Source organism: Oryzias latipes, chromosome 20 (assembly GCF_053564925.1).
Source record: "Oryzias latipes strain Hd-rR chromosome 20, Olatipes_Hd-rR_3.1".
Classification (NCBI taxonomy): domain Eukaryota; kingdom Metazoa; phylum Chordata; class Actinopteri; order Beloniformes; family Adrianichthyidae; genus Oryzias; species Oryzias latipes.
The window spans coordinates 28,316,289-28,340,735 of NC_136256.1; the positions used below are offsets into that span (position 1 = coordinate 28,316,289).

Consider the following 24,447-nt stretch of genomic DNA (forward strand, 5'->3'; position numbering starts at 1 on the left):
CAATAAATCCTGTCCACCAGGAAAACTGATGTTTCCAGATGAAGAAGGAGAACATTTGGATCCTTCTACCAAACAAAAATGAAGAACTAATTAAATCCTCTGTTATGCATTTTTTTAACACAAACAAAATTTCAATTTAAAACATTTTAAAACACAGACCTTTGTGTAAAAAATATACAATATTTTAACAGATTTCTAAATGAATGTGATTTAAAATATGAAATGCCAAGAAAACATTTGGTATTAGTTTGCTCCTTAAACATTTCATTTTAAAATTTTGTTTAATTTTCCTTTTAATGCTTTAATGGTTTGAACAAAAGCTATTTAAGATGAATTCTACCTCATATTACTTTAAAAAGGGCCTTCCTGTAATAACATTTGTGATGATTTTGTTTTTCAATTATCTGTTGTTTTGTATTTGTTCCTTCTGGCAGCATATAGTTCTATATTAATAGTTGTTTATTCATTCGGAACCACACCTGATTTGGTCTCGTTATTCATTTATCTATGTATTTTTCCTAGGAGATCTTCATTTATATATACATACATACATATATGTATACACACACATATATATATATATATATATATATATATATATATATATATATAAAATCGAATGCCCTTTTTTTATTGAACATTTGCAGAATGCAATACAAAAATACAACATTGAAATCAGGATTTAGATGCCGCGTTATAGCGTCATCATTTGATCTTCAAAGAGATCCCGCCCAAATCCCGGAAGAACGTCCGGTCACGTGTTCGCCCACCGGAGACGGAGAACCCATTAAGGCAATCAGGGCGGATGTGTGTGCGGTGGAATGCGGGTCAGTCGTTCTTCATTCTGCTTTTCAACCTTTAGAGTCAAACGTGATGTTTTTTCTGGGATGTTCTGCTTCCGGGACAACTTTAAAGGTTGACTTACTGCTTAAAATAACTTTTTTTCCCTTTTTATTCAAATGCTCCAGGAAAATAAGAAACAATAACAAAAAAAGAAGTATAAAATAAGAAATACAGTTACTACCGTAAGTAATAAAATTGAGAAGTTGTAATTTTATGAGAATTAAGTTTTATAATTGAGGAGAAACTGTATAATTTTACAAGGAAACATTTGTTTTTCTAGAAAATATAATGGCTTCTTCTGAAGAGGCCTGCAAATTCTTTTTTTAATGTCCTTATATTTATCTTAAAAAAAACTCTTAAATTGCGCTACAATGCGCTTTTGCCTCGTAAATACTACTTGAATCTTAAATTCTCAACCTATAACCTATGAAATTATAACTTTATGGTAAAATTACTGTTTTGATCATGATTCTCGAGTTTATCCTCGTAAAATGATGATTTTCCTCATACTTTAATGACTTTCTTCTCGTAAATGTATTTTATTGTGGTGGTCTTAATACTCCTCTGTGCTCCAGTGTCTGTCGGCCTTGATGAGAAACTCTTCTGTGATGTCAAGTGGAAATGAAGCGGTGAGTTCTCTGCCTGAAACGATACCTAACTGTGTCTGTACTCTGGTTTCTTTCCCAGGATTCCTTGCTGGAAGAACTGCATCTCTCCAAGAAAATGAAGAGTGGACCTCAACCGCACAAAGAACTAAACGGAGAGGTAACTATTTTAACCTTGGGGGTTTTGGGAGTACAACTGTGTTACAGAAAAGTTTTGCTCCCAAAGGCCTGATGTGAAGCCGCTCTGCGATCAGAAGGACGGCGGCGCCAAATCCGCTTTGACTTTAAACGTCTTTAGCCTCAGTCATTAAAGACAGAACTCCTTCATTTTACATTTTCTGCCATTTTGGAAATTTCCTCTACATCTTGGTCTTCAAAGAGGTACTTGTCACAGTTTTTAAGGCACACACCCACATTTCATTCCATCACCAGAATCCTCAAAGGTATGAGCCGTCTTACCTGCAGGCCGCCGTGCCTCCACTGTACGACGGTCTGGCCGCCGCGCCATCACTTTTCATTTTTGGTGTTTGGCCACCATGCCCCTCTTTACTATGTTTCATGTTTTTACCTTCGTTTTCAGTTTTTGTGCACAAGTTGGACTGCAATTCCATTTATGAGGTTTTAGTTTCTCCTGAAATAATTTGTTTTACGATCCGTCCAGTTGATAATCAGTTCCAATCAGTTCCTCCTCACCTGTGGTGAAGTCGCCTTCAATGCCGTTTCTTTTCTGTCTGTCAGCTTAAACCAGTAACAAGATTTACTACCAGGAGGTTTGTCACAGAGTCAGTAGAATTTCTTCATGCTTGTTTATACCCCAAGAAGGTTCTACAGAGGTTCAAACTGAAGTGTGTGGCGTAAAGTCCAACTGGGACTTCTTCTGTGCAGGCAACTGGCATTGATGCCAAACTTTAGGAAGATGACTTGTTGACCACTAGTACAAGACTTTTCACCAAACTGGGTGCACTGCAAGGATTTTGGCAAAATCGACTGTTTGGAAAATGATAAGGACTGAACGTGGAACACTCTTTAGGAAATAGATGTCTGGAATTCTGAAAAATTGTTCCAAAGAACCATGGGGGATGTAAATGGGACTTAAGATGCTACAGAGCATCAAAAAGATGGAGTTGAGGTAGAAGAAGCCAAATGTCTGTCTTTTTGTGAACAGGTGTGGAACTGCACATGGAAGTGTAAGAAGTTCATGACATAACCAACCTAAAGACAAAAGGTTCAGAGAACTGTGTGATTTAAATTTATCTGGGTAAATTTAGACTCATCCGATATTCAGACGACACACCTGAGACTGTTGGGTTTGAGTTCAGGTGAACGATCAAGACGAATGAACAGAACTGAAAACAATGGTTTTATTTTGAAAACCGTGTAATGGTTTCGGTGGGTTGGAAGTGACTCCTTATGGGATGTCTGGTACATGTCATTTAAAACATAAGGTGTTTTTTTTTAATTTGTATTAAGGGTGAATGTGGTCATTTTCAAAACAAAAGCTATCTACTGTAGAGAAACTGTTTCTCTGTTTGGTTCTAAGAAGTGGGTAAAATGTAAAGTGGGAGGAAGTTCAGGCTGAACTGAAAAACATATCCTGATGAGTGAAAGTTGGAACAAAACATTACGTTTCTTTTTTTCTTTTCTTCTTCTCGTGTACTTTGGACAGTCAAACCCCTTTCAATCAATGGTTCATGTCAGTTTGGTACGCCAACACGTCTGTGGTTTGATCTCTTCAGAGATGAAGCTCCTACCTGCTTGCAGGTACGTTCAGGGGTTTTTATTTCTAGCCCCAACCACCCTCTATATGCGGTCAGAAAAGGCTGCAACACAAACTTGTCGTCTTTCCTGCAGGGTCAAATTGTTTGCAAAGTCAAGTGCAGATGTTAAGTCCCCGACTCAGGGGAAGAGAAAAAGCGTAACGTAAAGGCCTGTTCACACCGGGACGAATTTCGCCGGCGATTTTCGCCGACGTTTAACGCCTCGTGACTAAACAAAGGGCCCCAATTTGAGTGTGCACACCGACGCGAAAAAACGCCAGGCGTTAAAGCGTCAAAAAAAAAAAACGCCTCGGGTTCGTTTTTTTTTTTCGACGCGTCGCGTCGAAATCTACTCGACCAATGAGAACGGCGCTTTTGCTCACGTGTCTGGAGCTTCTGAAGTTACAGTAAAACACAACTTGGGGGCGCTCAAACACAAAACTGCCTTGCTGAGCACACATACCAGCCAAGAAGATAGACGCCAAGTAGCGTCTACACAGCCGCGAAGCAATATTGACGGACATTCTAAAATATCCCCGAACCAAGCACCAGTTGGAGCTACTGGTGCTTGAAATATTCATGTTTTCTTTGTTTGATTCTGACAAGCGTGTAAATACTTGCTCTCTTCTTCTGAGTGAAAAGCGACTTTAAGAAGCGTAAAGTTGCGCAGCGCCACCTTGTGTACAGGAGTATTTCTGTTTTACATTAAGCGCCATCTAATGTCAGGGAATGAAATTGCATGTTCACTCCACTCATCGTCAGCGAAAATCGCCTGGGTGTGAACACAAAAAACGTGGCGAAAAACGCTGGCGAATAACGCCTGGCGAATATTCGTCCCGGTGTGTACGGGCCTTAAAGAACTAAAAGACCCGGTTCTGAGGGGCTGTGATAAAAAGAAGACTTTAATGAGCAGGTAGTTGCAGAGAAAGAGCTGCCATGTGTTATGGGATTGAACAGTCGGTTCACTTTAAACAACAAAAAATTCACGCTCACACACATGCACAAAGAGTGCCAAACATGCCAGGGCTATAACGGCAGGTCTTGGATGCTCCTGGATTATATTGTTCGGTGAATCCTATTGAGGGTAGGTGGGTCATGGATGCTATTTATCCTGACTCACTGCATTTCACTCAAGTTTGGGTTGATGGTGATTTATGAGGATCATTTACCTGCTTGAACTTGAAGGTTCTTTTTTTTTAATTCAACCCTGAAAATAATCACTGGTGGTCTCCAACGTACCTTCTGGTGGCAGAATAAACTGCCTCTGATTTTTATTGGGAATCCTCACACACAGCCTCCATTTGTCTGCATTGCTTCATTAGCGAAAGCAAACTCAGTGGTCGGCTGGTAGAGTCTGCCGTGTGACTCTTCTGATTCCTGCACAAAAAGTAACCTCTGACCCGACAACATGACCCTGGTGTTAATATGAAAATGTCTGAAAATGAAACCGTTAAATGTGTTTCAGTGTTGGTTTGTGATATTTGTCAGAACAGTTTTAAGGTTCATCTAAACTGTTTTAGGTTGTGTTTGTGTGAAGGAACAAACTGCTCTCTACAATAATGGTTTACTTCAATGATGAGGATGCTGTGGATGAAGAACCACAACCAGGATTTTCTGGTCAAAATGCAGTCATTTTATTCATTTGTGCTGTTCTGACAAAGCACTAAGGTGGTGCTGGTACGGGAACAACCTTTAGTCTAAAGAGAAGTTCCTGATGGTTTCTATAAAAAGTTCTGAACGTCACCAACTTGCTGTCATGTTTTTAAATTTGAAGAACTGTTGCATTGATGGCAAAACATCAATGTATTGATGAAGGCTTTGGGCTTAAATATCTCAGACATGGTTTTATAAAAATGACATTTTGAATGGGATCAAGGTGATATTAGTTGGTATCTACATATTTCAAACATGATGTGGAATCTTCTTTGTTTTTTTAAAAAATCTATATTGAATGATTTCTGCTAGGAAAAGTACCAGAAAGGATGACTTGTAGGCGAGTCTTGGTTTCTGAAATAGCCCCCTGTCTCTCCATGAGGAGATGAGAAATCAGTGGTTAAAATGTTTGGGTCCAACGCCATCATGGTATTGATCAACCAAAATCATCTGCACTGCAAGAGAAGAGGAGTAGTCGCATCTCCTGGTTCTGGTCCAAGCAAAGAAAGAATCTCTGTCTCATGCGAGCGAATCGGCAGTCCAGCTTCTCACCAACAGGAAGTGCTTCAGAGAAAAGGTAGAATAAAGGAGGGCAGTGGCTCAGGCGGTAGAGCAGGTCGGCCAATGATCGAAGGGTTGGCGGTTCAAACCCCACCCCACCAAGCATGAATGAGGAGTGAATAAATAATGGACACATTGTAAGCACTTGGAGCGTCTGGAAAAGTGCAGATAAATCCTATTTATTATTGTTAAAGTAAACAACGGTTTAGCATTTTTCCTCTCCAAATCTTACTTTTGCGTGTAAGGATTTTCAGAAAACCAGTTTTGTCTCAACAGCCCCCCCCACACACACACATTTTTTCTCGCCCCTCCTCGTTACACATTTAGTCGTGACTCACTGACGCCTAAAGAGATGGTGCGCTCCAATGGGGCTGTTTTAAAAGGCAGATTCCTTTTTGCTCAGCTGCAGTTGACGGGGATTAACTCTGAATTCATAAAGTCTTGGAGGTTGTGAGTGGCTTCAGGCCATGAAGGTACAGATGGAGAACCGTAATGAGGCCTTCAGTGGCTGAGGAGCCCACACGGCATGAACCATGAGGAAGAAACGTGCGTGACCTGAAGAGTTCATATAAAGAACTTTACATGTTTGGAAAGCAGTCGTGCCTCAAGGCCCGTACACACCGGGACGAATATTCGCCAGGCGTTATTCGCCAGCGTTTTTCGCCACGTTTTTTGTGTTCACACCCAGGCGATTTTCGCTGACGGTGAGCCGAGCGAACATGCAATTTCATTCCCTGACATTAGATGGCGCTTAATGTAAACAGAAATACTCCTGTACACAAGGTGGCGCTGCGCAACTTTACGCTTCTTAAAGTCGCTTTTCACTCAGAAGAAGATAGCAAGTATTTACGCGCTTGTCAGAATAATACAAAGAAAACATTAATATTTCAAGCATCAGTAGCTCCAACTGGTACTTGGTAAGGGGATATTTAAGAATGTCCGTCATTATTTCTTTGCGGCAGTGTAGACGCTACTCGGCGTCTATCTTCTTCGCTGGTATGTGTGCTCAGCAAGGCAGTTTTGTGTTTGAGCGCCCCCAAGTTGTGTTTTACTGTAACTTCAGAAGCTCCAGACACGTGTGCAAAAGCGCCATTCTCATTGGTCGAATAGATTTCGACGCGACGCGTCTAAAAAAAAAAACGAACCCGAGGCGTTTTTTTTTTTTGACGCTTTGTCGCGTGGCGTTTTTTCGCCTCGGTGTGCACACTCTCATTGGTGCCCTTTGTTTAGTCACGAGGCGTTAAACGTCGGCGAAAATCGCCGGCGAAATTCGTCCCGGTGTGAACAGGCCTTCAGAACGGTGCTGTTGCTAAACACGGCTCACTCTTGGATTTTCATCTGAATTTATCATCTTTACTGATTCGTTATTATTGTCTCCAGGATATAAACAAGATCCTAAATGTTGGAAGACATCTTGCTCACAAATGTGAATCGTGTTTTGTCCGCTCAGTGAGACAAGTGCAGAATGGTCCAAACAAGAGATCTGGTCTTTTTTAGGAGGATCATCAGACGAAACCGGATCTGGATCAGACCAGAACCAAACCTGTGAAAACAGCCTTTAGAGAATACATTCACTCTACCACGGAGAAGTTTAAGATCCTAAAGTTGCCCTTCACTCAGTTTCTAGTACAATCAGTGAAGTCCCTTTTGTGCAGAATCTCACAAAATGTCTCTGTTTTGATCGGAAATCGTTTCTGGTTGGAGCAAATTTCTGTTTGCAAAGTATAGAATCATCTGCATGTGTGGTGAAACATGCCTGTTGTTTGGCAGTCCATGGAAAAACAACTACTTTTTACTGACCAAAGCCACAGATACTTGATCCACACGGGCCTCCAAAGCAGACGTAAACGCCACATGTATCTGCTGAAAGATCTCTGCTCTGGCTCAGAGCTCAGAGCGGCACTTGAAGTGTGAGAAAAAAACTCGTCCCTGACGCTGTGACCTCACTTCAAGTGTCTGTAAACGTGTTGCACAGTTTGCAGAATCAGTTTCATCATTTTCTTTGTAAGGACGGTCCTTGAAAATGTAGACTGGTGATAGAAATCACTATAAGCATGACGGTGGTCTTTCTGAATGTTTCGACTGTTTGCTCCTGCATGAAGCAGAAACTTTTCACAGTGATGGTCTCCAACTCCTGTCAAAATTGGAACGGGAGGAACTCTGCACACAGGGACAGTATTTCAGGGTGAAAGGAGGCTTTAGTGAGATCTAAAGCACACTTTGATGCTCCGTACCTGCTCCTCACAGTTTTTATACTGCAGGTTTCAGCGGGCGTGTTTGACAACCAGGAGCCAGAAAGTCATTAGATCCTCTGATTGGCCAATCTGAAAAGGTTCTCAAATCTTGTTTGGGTTATTTTTTTAGCCAATCAAAAAGTGTTGTTAAAACACAGTTGTTGATGCTGCCTGTTTTCTATGGAAAGTGTTTGTTTGTATAATGTATGACTGCATGTTAGGTAGGCTGCAGAAGTAGTTGGTATCCCAGACCCACTTCAGGTTTCATTTTCACCATATAGGGTCCGTTAGGTGACCTGAGATCTGTCCGATTATGTAAAGTTTAGTTACTGAATCAAACCTCCAACATCTTCCTCCCAGCTCATTTATCTACAAATCTGAATTTTAGGAATGAAAGAAAACTTGTCTTTCAATTTTCATTCAAGTCAATTCTTAAATGAGATATTTTCATTAAAACAAAGGGAAAATAATTCATGTGTGTTTCAGTCACTCAGTCCTCTATAACCAGTATAGGTCTAAGTTTAGGAAACTTATAGAGGGACATAACCCTCCTTTTCTCCTTAAAACGGGGCTAAAAGGTTGGACTAAGGCAGGAGTGTCAAACTCATTTTCACTGAGGGCCACATCAATATGGCGGCTGTCCTCAAAGGGCCAGAAATAACTTATACCTGTAACTAAATGTAATGAAAAATAAATGTAACTACTCCTTGATGTTAATAACTCATTATTTATTTACTATAACTTTTTAAAGTGAAAATTACAGTTGCATAGAAAACATATGTTTGCTTGTTACTGTAGCATAAATCCTTTTACATTTGATTCTGTCAGGTGAAGTTATATGGACAGTGTTTACGTCCTAATGTATAGTCACCCAATCTGATATTTCATGTCCAATTCCCCCTAGATATGAATAAATACACACCATTTTTTATTTTTTCTAAGAAATTAAAAACTTTTATGCTCTTGTCATTTTCAGTTTCTGAAAATGACAGTTTTTATTTTTAATAATCAAGTTAAATCGGTAAAATAATTTTGTAAAAACACAGTTTACTAAAAAAGTTTGCACTGTAAAGATGCTGGGTAAAGATTTTACTTTTTGCTTATTTCAAATGACAGATCAGTTTGGCGTTTGGGCAGAAAGACCAGAAAGACGTACAGTATATGTGAAACTCTCAAGGTTCCTCTCATGAAATTCATGTCAGTGGAGACAGTTTTGGTCCTTTTTGAGGATTTTTCCAGAATGTTTTGGTGCATTGATGGAAAGCTTGAATACATTTGGGAGATGCATCACTTTTCCTCCTGTAAATCAACAAAAAGCATTCAAACCCCGGGAGGTGGGCGAGGGGGTGCAGGCTTTTAGTTCCTGTAGGGGAGGCATTGCAGTTTTTAAACAGCCCTCCTTCCTTAGATGAAGATCAGGAATCCTAACCTCCTTTATCTGTTCAAACCTTTAGTGCATAAAACATATCTACAGAAAGAAACTGCCCCCCTCCCCTTATTTGTTATGATTAATGCACAGCTGCTGTCACTGCATCCAGAAAACACTGATCCAAAGTCATTTTCTCGTGTGTTGGGCAGAGATTAGAAATGTAATCTCACACAAAGCGGCACCGACTGCGACGCCAAGCGGGGGCCGCCTGAGGCTGCCGCCTTCCCTTCAAAACACATGTCCACGGCTGTCAAAATGATCCCACAGACCATGAAGGCTCTGCCTATGCCTCCCATACATTCTGGATGCCTAAAAATGACTAAGGTTTACCGTATTTTACTTTGGAGACCAACTTTCTAGTACTTAAGCCTGTGTGCCATCAGATGCAGTCTGGGAATTTCTTTCAGTCAGGCACACCTGTTTATATGCACAGCAGCCTGCAGTGCAGAGCCTTCTTCACTACTCTTCATCGTTAGCATAAACCACTTTCACGCAGCCATTCACACTGCACTCCTAAGGGGGGTTTATTCCTATATTCTCTGCACTTGGGTTTCCTACCTTCCATCTGTGACACTCCCAGGGCGGTGGTCTCAGCCCTCTAGTGCAGCGGTCCTCATCCATTATTGCGCCACGGACCGGTTTGATGTCTATAGAGGCAGAGACGCGTGATAAGAAGTGCTCTGCCCTTTTATTTTGCCACGCCAAAGGTACATCGCACAGGTGTGATCATCCTCTCCCCTTCACACACTCATTGTGGTAAAAAGAAGTAAACACAGCAGGAATAAATAACTAAGAGTGAAACAACATAACTGCCAGATGAAAGGACCCATAGGCAAAAAGAAACACCTGTGCTCAACCCTATTTTGGCCAAAGCAGGCATAGGGGATTGATTCCCATAATTCCCGGTGCTGCCAGCTCCGAGAGTAAGCCCTGGCTGCAGCCTAAGGATCTACAGCAGACCAAACGTGCATGTGACCGACACTACAGTACAACAAAAGAATATATGACTTGCATGAAAACTGGTATTTTCTAAACGTCCTCTCCGCCCGCAACACTCTCTGGTCGCTACGATAACGTTAAAATTTGCCTTCAAAGTAAGTGCATGGAAAATCAGACTTACCACAATGCTGAATGGTGTGTCGGAATCTCCCATTAGGATAAATCTGTATTTTAAGTAGGACTCTTGATACTGTCTGTTAAATGTAGCTTTCTTTTTTTGGGAGTGGAAGGCTCATTTTCTGTCTCCTGGCTGGGCCGTTTCCACTTGGCAAAGAAACTTTCCAAAGATGTTATTTTTTATTCATTTTGCTAGCTCCTGGGTTTTATTTTAGCGGTATCCGAGAATCTGGCAATTTCTTTAAAAAAACAAACATTTTTTAGATTGCAAAATAAATAAAACGGAAGTAATGTAAGTTATTTTTTCTGTGCAGCCCGGTACCAAATGACCCATGGACCGGTACTGGTCCGCGGCCTGGGGGTTGTGGACCGCTGCTCTGTTGTATACACTCACTTGATATGACTGTATTTTCATCAAGTTTATTCATCAACTATGCAGATGACACCACTGTATTTGGCTTTATCACATGTTGGAACGATGAAATCCAGGGCTGGCAGGAGAGTCGATGAGGACCCATACATGTCCACTCTACATTACTGATACATGTGTGTCCTGCTCTGTCTCTGCTCTGGAGCAGTTACAGAGGCGGAGCCAAACAACATACTGGCCTACTTTTGGTTGTTTCTCAAAGTACAAGGACACAACAGTTTTCTCAATCTAAGAATCAAAGAGGCTTGCAGAGTAAAGCTGTCTGTTAGATGTTTAAGAAACGGGAATTTGTTATACATAAAATTGTGTTTTTCCACTTAAGAATGTATTCTCTTATCCCAGCTCTGCTGCCTCTTGGGCCTTTTTTAGGTCCTTCCCAGCTGTGACTTTGTATTGCAGCAGCCATATTTGTCGTTACCATAGCTACCAGAGCAGAGCTGGCGCCAGAGGGTGCCTGCCCATCCACAAATCAGGCCCCCAGGACAGGTTGCCATAGTATCATTTCAGTTTTGTTGTGTTTTTGTATTGTTGTACCCTAAATTTGCCATAAAAAATAATAATAAAACTATTGAAACTACTTCAGCATCAGCGAGGCAAGTGCAGCTGAGTGCCACGGCAGAGAGCTTATAAGCTCCTCCTCTCTACTCTGCTGTTTCGGAAACTTAAAAGGTAATAATTGGCAAAAAAAAAACAAATAAAAAATTGTTCTACGTTGACCACAAATAAAGTGAAAACTACACAATAACAAAAAAATATTTTTGTGAAAAAAGCCAGCGCCAGGTACCGAACCAGCGAGCTTCTGCACCAAGGATTCCCCATGTATTTCAATGGAGGCAGAAATCCTGGAATATCTTGAAAAGTTCAAGGATTTGAAGGACCAAAAGTCAAAGCTGGAAAAAGCTAAAAGAGCTGAACATTTGAATAGTTGAATGATTGAAATAGCTGAAAAATTGTTGAAGTTAAGCAGCAGAAAATGGTGGAAGATACTATTATGAAGAGCCTTTGAGCCTTCTAGCTTAAACACTTTGGAGTGCAGCTGATTGTTTTTTTCCTGCTTGGTAGAGAAAAAATGTCAAAGTTCCATCAGCAGAACCGCATACTGCAATTCTCCATGCCAGTCAGACAAGATGGACAGGAAAATTGACTGGACATGCCTTTTATGTAAATTCTATCTGTTGTTCTGCGTCTGAATGGCTTTAATAACCGCAGCGGCGGCGGCGTGCGGCTCAGTACTTAACCCGAGAACATCAAAGTAAACTCACCCACCCATCTTTTTCTATGAAATGCATTTTCTTTTTCCAGCGCCTGCAACGAACAGCCTCATCCTTAACCAAACGGAGAGCGCGCTCATCTTTCTGAATGATGGCCTCAGTAATTATGTGTTTCTGTGTGTGCAGTCGCTGATAAATGCAAACCATTAGTGAGCGTGTCTCTAATGGAAATGACCTGATCATCTTTTTTTTTTTTTGTCAGAGGTTGCGTCTTTTCATTTCACTCAGGACCGAATGTTGGGTTCTTCCTTCAGAAAAACAAGTGACCTCATTGTTACCAGCTCCTTAGATAATGTATATTTACTGTTTATTCACAAACAAGATGCTATAAAAGTTTTACTGAAGACTTATTAGAAAAATCTTAGAGTTATAGGTCTTTGCTGTCCTACATGTTGGTGTTCAAGGGATGACGGCGTGTTCAGATGAATGCCTGTCGTGTTGCAGTCATTCACGTGCACAAACGGACGCACAACGAGCTGTCAGACATGCAGCTTCTCTTTCTAGCTGTTTTCAAAGCTGATGTAAACTGAGCTAATCCTGAACAAAGACAAGACCAAGTTTGAAATGGGATTTTAAGAGATAAAATGGGATTTTTTTCTGCTGTCATGGGGTTTAAAAAAAACAAAACATTTTTCGGTGATTCAGAGCAAAATATTTAATTATTAGAAATAATTTTTAAATACCAGGAGGCTTAAATGAGTTTACTAAACAGATATTTTGGAATCATGATTTTCTATTAAATATTTTCCCGATTCAAAAAGATTGATGCCGCAAGGTGAGTCAGCAGAAACACCCGCTGTTTAGGAAGGAGATGCCGTTTCAGGCTGGCCCTGCATAATGTTCATTTAAAAATGCTGCCCATGCAGTCTATAATAATACCTTATAAAGGTTATGTGGATTTGGCACAGAAAAATAACAGCAATCATGGACACGAAGTAAAATCCATGCATTGTGGTTTTTCGCAGAGACTTCTGGGAAATGTCTACGTTGTTGGATTTTGGAATTGTAGATTCAGACAAAACTACAAAACTGCACTATGTAGTGAAGGAAATCGGACACAACCTAAAGGTCATTTAAACGTTTATTTATCTTATTTAAATTAATCACAGTTTATTTACAAAGCAAATCTCACAAGTGAGGTTGCAAAAAACATAATTTATAATACGTTTTAATCTCTTTTAAACAGGAATGATTCCAGTTTTATCTGATTCAGTCCAGAAGACAGAGGGAAGGTGGAGACCTGCAGCACAGCCGGACAGAGTGTGGGTGGTGTGGTGAGTTTCTGCTCAGCGCAGAGACGACAAGAAAGACAAACACGGGAACCAGAGCACCTGAGCAGCTGCCATAAGATGAGCTTTACAGAGTTTACAGAGTTGTTGGAGCCGTCTAGAAGCCCCGTTGATGTATGGGGAGAAATGCATGTCTGCAGTCGCTCTGTTGATTTTCTTCCAGCGTCGTCAATCAGCTCAGAATTCGGATCAGTCTGGTGTCCAGAGGACGGCTCCACACTTCTGAGCCATTGGTTTTCCGTGCACGCTAAAACCTCAGCTTCACTCGTTCTCTGGTTGCCATGACAACAGGGGGGGAGCAATGCAAAGCGGCACTGAGACACCGCAGCTGAATTTCTTACCAAGACTATACTGCCACAAACATAAACAACGGCTCTGCTTGTTAAAGTTAACTCCTCTTAGAAATAAAAGTTTGGAGCAAACGATAAGTCACGACAAGGATCTCTGGGTCCATTTTTTATTGAATGTAATACATCACTGCTATCTGCCTTAGATTAAAATGTCTTTTTTTTTTTGCAAAACTCTGCTGTTATGGTAACAGTTTAATGAAATTTTCTTTTCCACCGGTGAGAAAAAAACAAAGTAATTATGTTGTTTCATCACGTTTGTGGAAAGAACGATGAAACGTTTGTCAAACAGAAAGTTTCAGACAGTCTGCTTTGAATCAGAACAAACACTATTTGTTTTTACGCTTCAAACAACGTAGAAGAAAAAGGAATAACCTGTCTGACTTTAGAGTGTGTGAAGGTGTTGAGCCCGTCCACGACGTCTTTGAGGAACAATATGTAGTTTAGATGTTTGGAAAACTACCAGATGTCCTTCCGTGTTCTTTACACTTTATCACGGATCCATGTTTGTCCAACCGTTTCTTTATGACTGATGGATCATGACGTCTGACCTCTGACCAGGGAGGTCTGCACGTCTTTATTGTCTTCTGCTTATGTCATGAGCTCCTGGATGACTCCTCCTTGTACGGTGGCCCTGAATCAAGATCAAGATAACAATTTAAGAGGCAAAGCAAAAAAAATTTTTTTTAAATATAAACATTATCAGAAATTTAAAACAGAATTACAAAAAAAAAAAGAAAAGAAAAACGAAATATTTCAGAAAACAGAAGTAATTCCCAGAATATCAAAACGAAATGCTAAAAGAAAACAGCAGAAAACAGACAAAGGCAGGTGATAGGTTGATGTTCCTGTAGAAATGATGGACAAGCATCATCACCATCCAGTAGACATGTCCCAAAATACCTTTGACAGTTTCTTATTTGGTTTCGTTTTTTGGAAATTACTTTTGGAATATTTTAAGTCTCTGACTTATTGTAAGGGAACTTTTGATTGAACTTTGGAACAACTTCACTAAAAAAATGTAATCTACTTTTGAAAAACATTTTCTTTTGTATAATTTGATGAAGGTATTTTTCTGTGACTGGATTCTGGGAGAAGCTTTTTCAAAACTTTAGACTTTAAAAGCCTTTCCCATTTCTTTGCTTTGAAAAAAACAATCTTGGTTTTTCTTTTTTTTTGCCATTAAATGGACACTTAAACAAATGCAAAATCACTCAAAGAAAGGTTACTATTTTTTAATGAAAATGAAGTCTAAAAAGTCCAGGCTTTCTAGAACTAATGTAAAATTATAAGAGTTTTGGGTTTTATTTCATCTTCACCTAAATGACTGCAGTCGTCCTTTCATAATAAGAGTCTGACTTACCTTTACTGCTTCCATCAATGTCTCCTAATGGATTTATAAGGAGGAATTGTTCTCATTAAATCCATACAAGCTACTCTTAAAATCTTAAAAGCTTATTAATTATTTTGAAGATGAGGGCAACTTAAGTCTACATTTATTAATTGTGTTCTTACATTTTTTTTCTGATTCCATGTTGGTGTAAATCACAAAAAATTGAAGGTTGAGGGTTTTTTAAAATCTCTTTACATCTTTGTTTAGTTTCTGTCAGAGGGAGAATTGAAGAAAATCTTCCTGGACTTGTAAACATCTCAATAAAGGTGTGGGTCTGGGTTTAAAACAAACACTGAGTTATCTAAACCAGCTTAGCAGCTTTCATTGTCACTAAAAGTTGGACACTTGACCTGGGAGGTTTTTCTGCACGACAGAGTTTTAGAGCCTGTTTATAAACATTTTTTTTTAATCACGACTTTTACGTTGTAAATTTACGAGAAATATAGTCATAACTGTTAAATTATGAACTTTTAAGTCGTAAATTTACAAAAAAAACTCGTAAATTTACGAGATTTTTTTCTGTTAACCTAAGACTTCAAATCTCATAAATTTATGAGAAAAATAGTCAAAACTGTTAAATTATGAGCTTTTCAGTCGTAAATTTACGAGATTGTTTTCCGTCAATTTACGACTTAAAATCTCGTAAATTTATTAGAAAGATAGTCGTACCTGCTAAATTACGAGATTTTAAATTGTAAATTTACGAGAAGAAATCTCGTAAATTTATGACTCAAAATCTCATAATTTTACACTTTCCTTTTTCCGCCAGCCCCAAAACTCCGTCGTAGGAAACCACCTTAAGGTAAATATTTAGAAACGTGACCTTCATTGTTTAAACAAAGGTCCTGACTCATTTACAAATACTTTTTAAAAATTCCTTCAAATTCTGCATTCAGCTTCTCCCTCGCCGGCTGATTAGTGGTCAGAGCAGAATGTAGGAGTTTCTTCCAGCAAACTGTGTGGGCTTCAGCATCTTAGCCTTGCTCTTTCACCCCATAAAAATGTGCTTTGCATAAAACCACTGAAGGAGCTCCACCATGCAGTCACACGTGAAGGTTAACAACGAGGCTGTGAGTCTGAAGCTCCTGCCAGCTCCTCCTGGAGGAGGTCAGATCGATGCAGAGCGGGAGCTCAGGAGGAGCTGCCCTTGGCGTTTAAACAGAACCGCCGTGTGGACCCATATGCCTCATAAAATGGTTTAGGCCAAGGAGTTAAATGTGTTTTTTTTTTGCCAGATGACAAACCACCATCGTCCACGCAATGACTGATATTACCATGGAAACTGGAGCTGCTGCTAGGATTGTCCCTCTGCTGTCCTCTAGAGGATATGTGGCCAAGTTACACAAAACACTTGTGAAATTATTGTAAAAAGATTAGAGCAGTAAATGTAAAAATGCTATCTCATTTAAATCTGTAATGACCAATTAAAAAAACACATTCCTGTCCAAATTTACATGTGAAGACATTCAGCCAGTATGGATGTCCACTGCTCTTTTAAGCCTGAATTTGCTTACCGTACATAATTAAACACATTATTTATAAGTTTGTGGTCGGGCTGGTAAAGTATATTTTTTTGTAATAAAGCAGATTTTGAAATGTTAGTAATTTCGAATTTGCAGTAACTTTAAGTCATTAAAAGAGATAAATGTGCATTGCCAAATTTTCCAAGTTCAACACTTTATAAAGAAGTGGACATTGCATAATAATGAACATTTAAAACATAAACAAATGTAAATACGAAGTGAAGTCTGGATTTTGGCCCTGCAGTCCCCTGACAAAATAAAAACAGGCTTTGAGAGGAAGAAACTTAACATAAGAATATAAAACAGAGTCAAAATACAAAATGCAAATGAAAATACGGAATAAAATCAACCAAACACATTATTTTAAAATCAGTTTCTGCCTATTTGTTTGCTCTAAAAAAACTTGTTTTTTCAATAAAGTTTTGTTTTTTTAAGTCACAAAGCTCTGCGATTGGTCATTTATCTTTGACGTGATTGGTCCAGTGGGTGTCCCCTAGTAAACCAGGCCGACTGGAAACAACGGAACCCCTGGCAGGAACCGTTAACTGAGGCACGTCACAGGTTTACATGTTTTATTTCACTTACGACAGCTTTTGTGGTCATTTATTCATTTAAAAAACGCTTTGAGTAGTAACTATTTTTTACATTTTCAAATAGGTGTTTTGTTGTTTTTCTTGAAGTTAAAGGCGTTTTTTTTAATCATAGCCTCACGCGCTGACCAGCGCGCTAGCTTACAGGCTTCTTTAGCTTTATTTAATCGTTCATTCCTTGTCAATACAAATGTCCTTTTTCGCGCTTTATTTTCAACTCAAAATATTGTTACTATATTCCTCTGCTCTAAGCCTCTTATAGAAAATCATCTTATTTGTTTTGCTGCGGAATTTTCCTTTTCTACAGATATTTACATGTTTTACTTATTTTAATTTTCTGCTGCATTTTTTTTGTTTTCGTTAAGATAATGCCAAAGTTATTTACTTTCATTGATGAAAAAGTCGCAGTGAAATACAAGTATTTTTTTTCTAACTGTGTTTTGTAAATATAAGAATGATTGATATGGGGAATTTAAATAATTCATTAATATTACATTTATTTTTTATTAATTATAGTAACTTATTTTCACCACACAAAGGACACAAGTAAAGATACAAGAAATATTCTTAATTAGAGGGAGAAAACACACAATTTCTTATTTATTTTTTCTATTAATTGATATTATTGTTATTTTTGGTTTTTGATCATTGTGCTTAAAAATCTTTTCTTCCTGTCAGCAGACATGTCGTTCCATCGGGATTCTGGGGGTCCCAGGGGGGGAATGCCCCCAGGTCAGCACAGCTCCGCTCAAACCTTCCGGCCCACCAACATGAGGACCCCTCCTCCTCAGCCCCATGTACCCCCCTACCATTATGACCCACAGGCGACGCCTAGTTCAGGCTACCACGGGGGCTACATGCCCCCTGACTTTATGCACTATCCCCCCCCAGCCCCACCACAGACCCCCGGCTCGGTGAGCCAGTGTCCCGTACGACCGCCGTTTCCAAAGTCCACCGCGCGCCAAGGCTTCCAGGAGCCCCCGCCTAACTTTCCGCCCCCGCCTTTGCCCAGCTCTGCAGGCGGTCCTGGTCCGAGGGTGCAGGTCTCAGCTCACAGCTCCTATCACCCCTTCATGATGCCCCCACCCCCTCTGCCCCGTCCACCTATGCCTCCGCCTATTTCCTCTCAGTCCATGAACTACAACCTTCCATATCCCATGAACTATCCTCCTTTCCCACCTCCCACCTTCATGCCCAGCTACTCGCAGAGTCCCGGCCCGTTTCAGCCGGACCACGGCGCCCGGCACGGGGGGCAGTTCAAGTATGAGAAGCCCCCAGAGAGCAGGAGGTCCCCAGAAAGGAGCTTTTACCAGGACGGCCGACAGAAGAGCTACTGCTACAGCGGAGACAGGCGCAAGATGGAGTTTTCCGGAGACAGGAAGGACCACGGGAGAAGTCCGGACAGGAACAGCCGGCCTGAGGGGGGGCGGTACCGGTCCCCTCTGCGGCCCAGGAGCAGGTACCAGCCGGTCCTCCAGATCCGCATGTCTGTTTGACGCTGTTCTTCTCACGTCTGCGGGGTTTTTGTCACAGAGAGCGGTACCGTCACAGAGACCGGCAGAGGTCGCCATCACCTGACAAGCACAGAAAGAGGCCTCGCAGGTGAGCTGGACGCCACGCCAGCCAGTCCAAGAATCAAACGCAGCCATGGTTTCTTCTGCTTCCGTGTGTTTGGAGTTTCAGAACAAAACTGAACTGAAGTCGCTGAGCTGCTTCAACCAAAGTCTTCCTCTCTTCCGCAGCCGCTCGTCCAGCAGAGACAGGAAACGCAGCCGCTGGGAGGAGGAGAAGGAACGGCGCTCTGAGGGCTCCTTCAGCAGGGAGCGCAGCTACTCCTCTCTCAGGACCCGGGACTCCGAAGAAGCCAGTGACCGGGAGAGAGAACGAGACAGAGAAAGGGAGGCGGCAAAGGCTGAGGAGGAGAAGGACGAGGACGATCTGCTGAAGCCCGCCTGGATTCGCTGCACTCACGCTGAGAGCTACTACTCCAACGACCCCATGGACCAGGTGGTACGGTGAAACTCTGTCAGCGATCTTTGTGGGATGGTTCGATCCTCTGACCCCACGAGCAGCTCTCTCTGTTTGGCGCGAGCCATTGAAGTTCAGAGGCGTTTTCTTTCTTTAACTGGTCTGTTTCAGGGAGACTCTACCGTGGTGGGGACGAGTAAACTGCGCGAGCTGTATGAGCGCTTTGAGGAGGAGCTGGGAAAAAGGCAGGAGCGGGCCAAGGAGGCCAGACCCAAGTGGGAGCCGCCCAAAACCAAACTGGACGAGGATCCAGGTGGGTGGAGAAAACTCAGAGGGGGGCGTTAGAGGTTTGGGGTTGGCTGTCCAACAGCAATGTCCTGATTCAGGATTCAAGCTGGAAGTTTATTTATGCAACCACTCCAAGGAAAATGGTGTTTCTAACATGTTCAGAACATGAATATAGAAATTTAAGCTTAAGATTGCCTTTCTGAGTATTTTCTGAAAAAGCTTGTGGCAGTGATGTAGACGCTACGACGGCGGGCCAAAAGCTCCTAGCCCCGCCCCATTCTGATGCATCCACCTTGTTTTCCTTGTGGCCCCGCCCAGCGTATTGTCTAACGGCATTTTTAAACTCAACTTTCTTTGTAAATGTCCTCCATCATCAGAAGAAAAGGCACAAAGTCTTTTTCAAAACGCCAAAAACATCATTTCACTGGAGTGACTGTTAAAAAGCGACCTTCAGCTCCCACTGAACACTGATCCCAGCTGCTCATCAGGAAAGTTTCATTTCCACCAGTAGGCAGCACTTAATCCTCAGCGTTTCATGAAGTTCACTTCCTGTTTGGTGCTTCATGCTGACATCATGCCTGCAGTCGGGTCACTCATAGTTATTACCAGAAAACAGATGAAGAGCTTCGTCTCTCTGAGGAGCTTTTGTTGGCACAGGGAATCTATAGTCGCTGAGAATGCAGCTTTCTGCTCCGCTCAGAGCTGCACAGCTTTCTGGGACCGCCTTTTCTGCGTTTCAGCTCTGAAACCGTTCTCTGAAGCTTCTCCACAGCTGAACTACGTGGTATGGTTTCTTTGGCTGCTTGTAGAGGACGGTTCTAGTGTTCTAGTGTCTGCCTGAAGCTTTGAGGCTTTGCGTTTCAGATGACAGCAGCAGCGACTCGGACTGCGAGTCAGACGAGGATGGCAGCAGCTGCTCCAGCAGCTCCGACTCCGAGGTTTTTGACGTCATCGCTGAGATCAAGAGGAAGAAAGCCCATCCCGACCGGCTGCACGAGGAGCTGTGGTACAACGACCCCGGACAGGTTGGTATGTCTTTGAGGAGCAACAAAGAAAGAACAGCCTGTTCTTTCTTTGTAGCGTTTGAGGAGCTCTGAGAAGGGTTTAGTTTTTGAAGAAAGCCCTTCTTTCACGGAGGAGCAGGTTTCTGCATCACCTTGTGAGCCACAGCAGCATCAGTGACAGCTGCAGCTTCCTGTTTACCCAGAATTCATAGCAAAGCGGCAACGAGAACGTCTCACTGCCAGCATTGATCCAGTCGGCCGTATTTATGGGTGCAAAGATCAGTTTGGGTTAATTATGAAAAGCTTTTATTAAATAAGTTTGTTAAATGAACAAAACTGATGATCATGTCACTACTCACCTTTTCCGTACAATGAACCCTTTTTATATTCTAACCGCATTCTATAGCTCCGTTTAGAGGGCCTTACTGCACAGGTGCATTATGGGTTTGCTGGTCTGTGATAAGTTTCCAAGAGGACCTGGCTGCAGACATCAACAACCAGAACTGGAAGTCCCCCCGTTATCACAGAAACTTTAATTTAAATGCTCATATTTTTTTGTTTTAAGGTTTAATAACGTTTTTTTCCCACAGTTCTCAGCACTTTTGGGTTAAGATGAGGGTAAAGGTGTAATTTCTGCTTCCAGCTAATGATGGCAGGTGCCGTGTCGTCTCAACTGAATGTAACCCTGAAAAGGGGGCTCTGCTGGTGGAACCGCTGCAGACTGACAACAGTCCTTTGGTGGAAATGCTCTGACTGTGCGAGTTAAGATCCCCTGATGATCCTCAGCCAATCAGACGGGCTTCACAGGCGGTAAAGGTAGATCAGGCGTTTAGGAAACCTCGCCAGCTTTTGGGGGAACAGGCAGACAGACGTGGAGAAAAGTTCTGTGGAAACACCAAGTGGACCCAGCTCAGAACCAGAACCAGGCCATGTTTCATAGAGGTGGCTGTTTGAGGTTTGCTTGGGTTCTGCAGTAAAGGAGCAGCTGGAGCAGAATGTGCAAAAATAACAGGCAGTTTGTAGATTTTCAGCGGTGGATGGGGGGTGTAGCTGAGCCGAGCAGCAGAACCCCCCCCCCCCGCCCTGTGGTTCAGGCCGTCTGTCTGCTGTGTCCAGATGAACGACGGTCCCCTGTGCAAGTGCAGCGCCAAGGCCAGACGGACGGGGATCCGCCACAGCATTTACCCCGGAGAGGAGGTAGGACGCAGCCTGAATACATCAGTCCCGCTAACCTTGAGGGGGGAGGGGGTCACACACAGTTTCACTCCTTCTTTCACCTGCAGCCTGCGCAGACGCAGACGTGCTAGATGACTGCTGCTGATCTCAGCTTTGTTTTCAGGTTCCTGTCTTGGCATCGATGGTGATTAGAAAATAAATATGACTCCGCCTGTTTTGTCAGAGGATCAGCTTCTGAGCCGACCTGTAAAATATCGGCCTGTTACTCAGCTCGGGCTCACGCAGACGAGTCCTGGTTAAGGAGTGTCGCTCATGTTTTCCCTCACTGGCTTCTGTGCTTAAAGCTGCAGCATTGATTTAAGGAGGAGACCAGGATGGCGTTTGGCTCAAATCGATGACCTGATCTGCTCCTTTTCCAGCCTGTGAAACCCTGCCGTCCCATGAACAACAACGCTGGGAAGCTCTTCCACTACCGGATCACCGTGTCTCCTCCCACAAACTTCCTGGTGCGAAAACGTCCCCTTGGAAACTCGGACGCGTCCGTTCAGACGCAGCGGTGACGCTGAATCTGCTCCTTTCTGTGTTTCAGACGGACAGACCGACGGTGATCGAGTACGACGACCACGAGTATCTGTTTGAAGGCTTCTCGCTCTTCTCCCACACGCCTCTCACCAGTGTACGAAAGCTGCTCTTCTTAAAGACTCAATCAGCACTGATGTCTGATGGTGACGGGGGGGTGCAGGGCTTCTCTCAGCGTCACTAGGGAAACGCCGTTTATCCTTCATAGCGGTTTGTAATCGCTCCGGTCGCATTGGTCGAACGGCCATCGTAAAATAAAATCGCAGCTGATGACATCACTGTCATTAGAATATCATGTGCATATCTCGCCATTTAACCTGAACTTATTTCCAGCGATTAGAAGACGTGACGGTGCAGCGAACTCGGTCAGGATTGCAAAGATCATAAATACGTGATTTTAGTCTGACTCTGCTCCAAAAACAAAAACATGACATTTTGACTTTCTAATCCAACTATAACTTCACCTTTACGTGATTTAAAATATGGAGCAGGTGTAAAATCATTTCAATGTTACTTAATTTGTATCAAACGTATAATTATTTGGTTTTTTTTTTGAGGCTTCAGAAAATACCCCCAAAAAGCGGATTTACCTCCTACTTTGTCTTGTCTGCGGCATTTATTAACCATAAACCAATTTATATAGATTTAAGCATCTTCAGAAAAAATAGTATGTAAAAAAACAACTTTAAATAAAATAAATCAGAAATTCAGATCACTATATATTATTTAAAATAAAATACCAAGCCTCTAAAACACTGGAGACAATCGCGCTTTGACGAATGCAACTCAGACGTTCGCCACGGTTATCGCGGACAGATGCAAGCAAAACCGACCGGCCTTAGTGTGACCTAGACTGCATGATTGCAGTAGGAGAGCCGCCGTACGACAGCATTACCCGTACGTCATCAGTGTACCTCCCCGTAGCCTTACAAATACTTCATGATACACCTACCACACGTGCAACAATGGTACGTTCCATTTTCATGACGTCCCTTGAGGTCGTACAGGCCTTAAGGCACACCTGCCTGTACGACCTGGGGGTCTGATGCAGAGCAGTCTGTTCCAGACACACCTGCACTCCGTCATCAGACCCTTTACTGCTGGGATCAAACCTTCAGGTGAGCAGGAGAAAGCCGGAGGGTTTGAGTTCAATGATCTGGAAGAAGGTTAACATTTAAGGGAAGTTAGCAGAAAAAATGGAAAGATGAGGACAGAAAAGGATTTGTTTTGGATCATTTTATTAAAAGGATCATCTAAAGCAGCGGCCTCCAACCTTTTTAGCACCACGGCCCGGTATCACGTCACACACAGCTTTCAGACTGGTCTTTAAGATGTAGGCATTGATTATTGTCGCTGCGCTGAAGGAGGAACAGAGACGGGACAAGACCATCCCTGAGCTTTTATTTTGACACGCACAGGCGTCATCATCCCCTCCCCTTCCCACACTCATGGTGCAAAAAAGAAGTACTGTCTATTAAATGTAGCTTTCTTTTTTTGGGAGTGGAAGGCTCCTCTTCTGTCTCCTGGCTGGGCCTTTTCCACTTGGCAAAGAAACTTTCCAAAGATGTTTGTTTTTTACTCATTTTGCTAGTTTCTGGGTTTTATTTTAGCGGTATCCTGTCACACGACCCAGAAGAGCGCCTTGGCCTGCGTCAAGAGTGACATAGACGGATAGAACAGAGAATCTGGCAATTTTTCGAAACAAAACGTCTTTCAGATTCTGAAATAAATAAAACGGAAGTAATGTAAGTTATTTATTATTTCTCTGCGGCCCAGTACCAAATGAACCACGGGCCGGTACCGGTCCGCAGGTCTAAAGGATCGTCTGCACAGCCCCGAAGTGTGAAGAAACGCACTTTTGCCTCCGTCCAGCAGCTTCGGGTCCGAGTATGAAAACTCTTTGAAGGCCTGTCAGCAGTTGTCTTTCATCTTGGGGCTTTTCTCGATATGAAAGGGATGGGGGGGGGTGCAGCCTCGTCAAAGCTGGGGGGTAAACACATTTGGAACTTTAGCGGCTAACTAGCATCCTGCTCAGATTACCCCCCCACCCACCACCACCAGAGGTCAAGCGGCTTCAGCCACATTTGGGACTCGTGAGGTTTTGCACGTTTCTACCGGATTCTCTCCAAAAACGAGCTTTTAATGAGTTTCCAGGATGAGCCGTGACCTCTGCCTGTCGCCGCGGTAACGATGTCCTTTTTCTCCTCTGCTTCTTTCATCATCACAGATTCCGTTGTGCCGTGTGATCCGCTTCAACATAGATTACACCATTCACTTCATAGAGGAGATGGCGCCGGAGGTCAGTAAAACGCCATGTTCCCTTTTCTTTTTGGCGGAGCCTCTTGTAACTCGCACACCTCAGCTGAAGGGCTAATCCTTATAGAAGGAGCT

The 24,447-nt window shown here is 42.3% G+C and overlaps 1 protein-coding gene across 9 annotated transcripts in view; it reads left to right on the top strand.

The window, feature by feature from the left end:
* The first annotated feature begins 787 nt into the window (after positions 1 to 787).
* The window catches only part of drosha (drosha ribonuclease III), a 99,866-nt gene continuing 76,206 nt past the window's right edge, over positions 788 to 24,447 (top strand). For 2 of the 9 annotated variants that reach the window (XR_013652168.1, XM_078938594.1), the window contains exons 1-11: positions 822 to 915; positions 1,531 to 1,608; positions 17,720 to 18,500; positions 18,575 to 18,643; positions 18,784 to 19,051; positions 19,181 to 19,322; positions 20,162 to 20,322; positions 21,418 to 21,498; positions 21,897 to 21,983; positions 22,067 to 22,153; positions 24,284 to 24,355. Coding sequence is in view for 8 of the 9 variants with exons in the window: in XM_078938594.1 (XP_078794720.1) it covers positions 822 to 915; positions 1,531 to 1,608; positions 17,720 to 18,500; positions 18,575 to 18,643; positions 18,784 to 19,051; positions 19,181 to 19,322; positions 20,162 to 20,322; positions 21,418 to 21,498; positions 21,897 to 21,983; positions 22,067 to 22,153; positions 24,284 to 24,355 (1,920 nt within the window). In the remaining variant the exon portion in view is untranslated. Of the gene's footprint in view, positions 916 to 1,530; positions 1,609 to 13,085; positions 13,174 to 16,880; positions 17,013 to 17,719; positions 18,501 to 18,574; positions 18,644 to 18,783; positions 19,052 to 19,180; positions 19,323 to 20,161; positions 20,323 to 21,417; positions 21,499 to 21,896; positions 21,984 to 22,066; positions 22,154 to 24,283; positions 24,356 to 24,447 lie in introns of those variants that run through there. The other 7 variants (XM_078938599.1, XM_078938598.1, XM_078938597.1 and 4 more) reach the window with 7 other exon arrangements.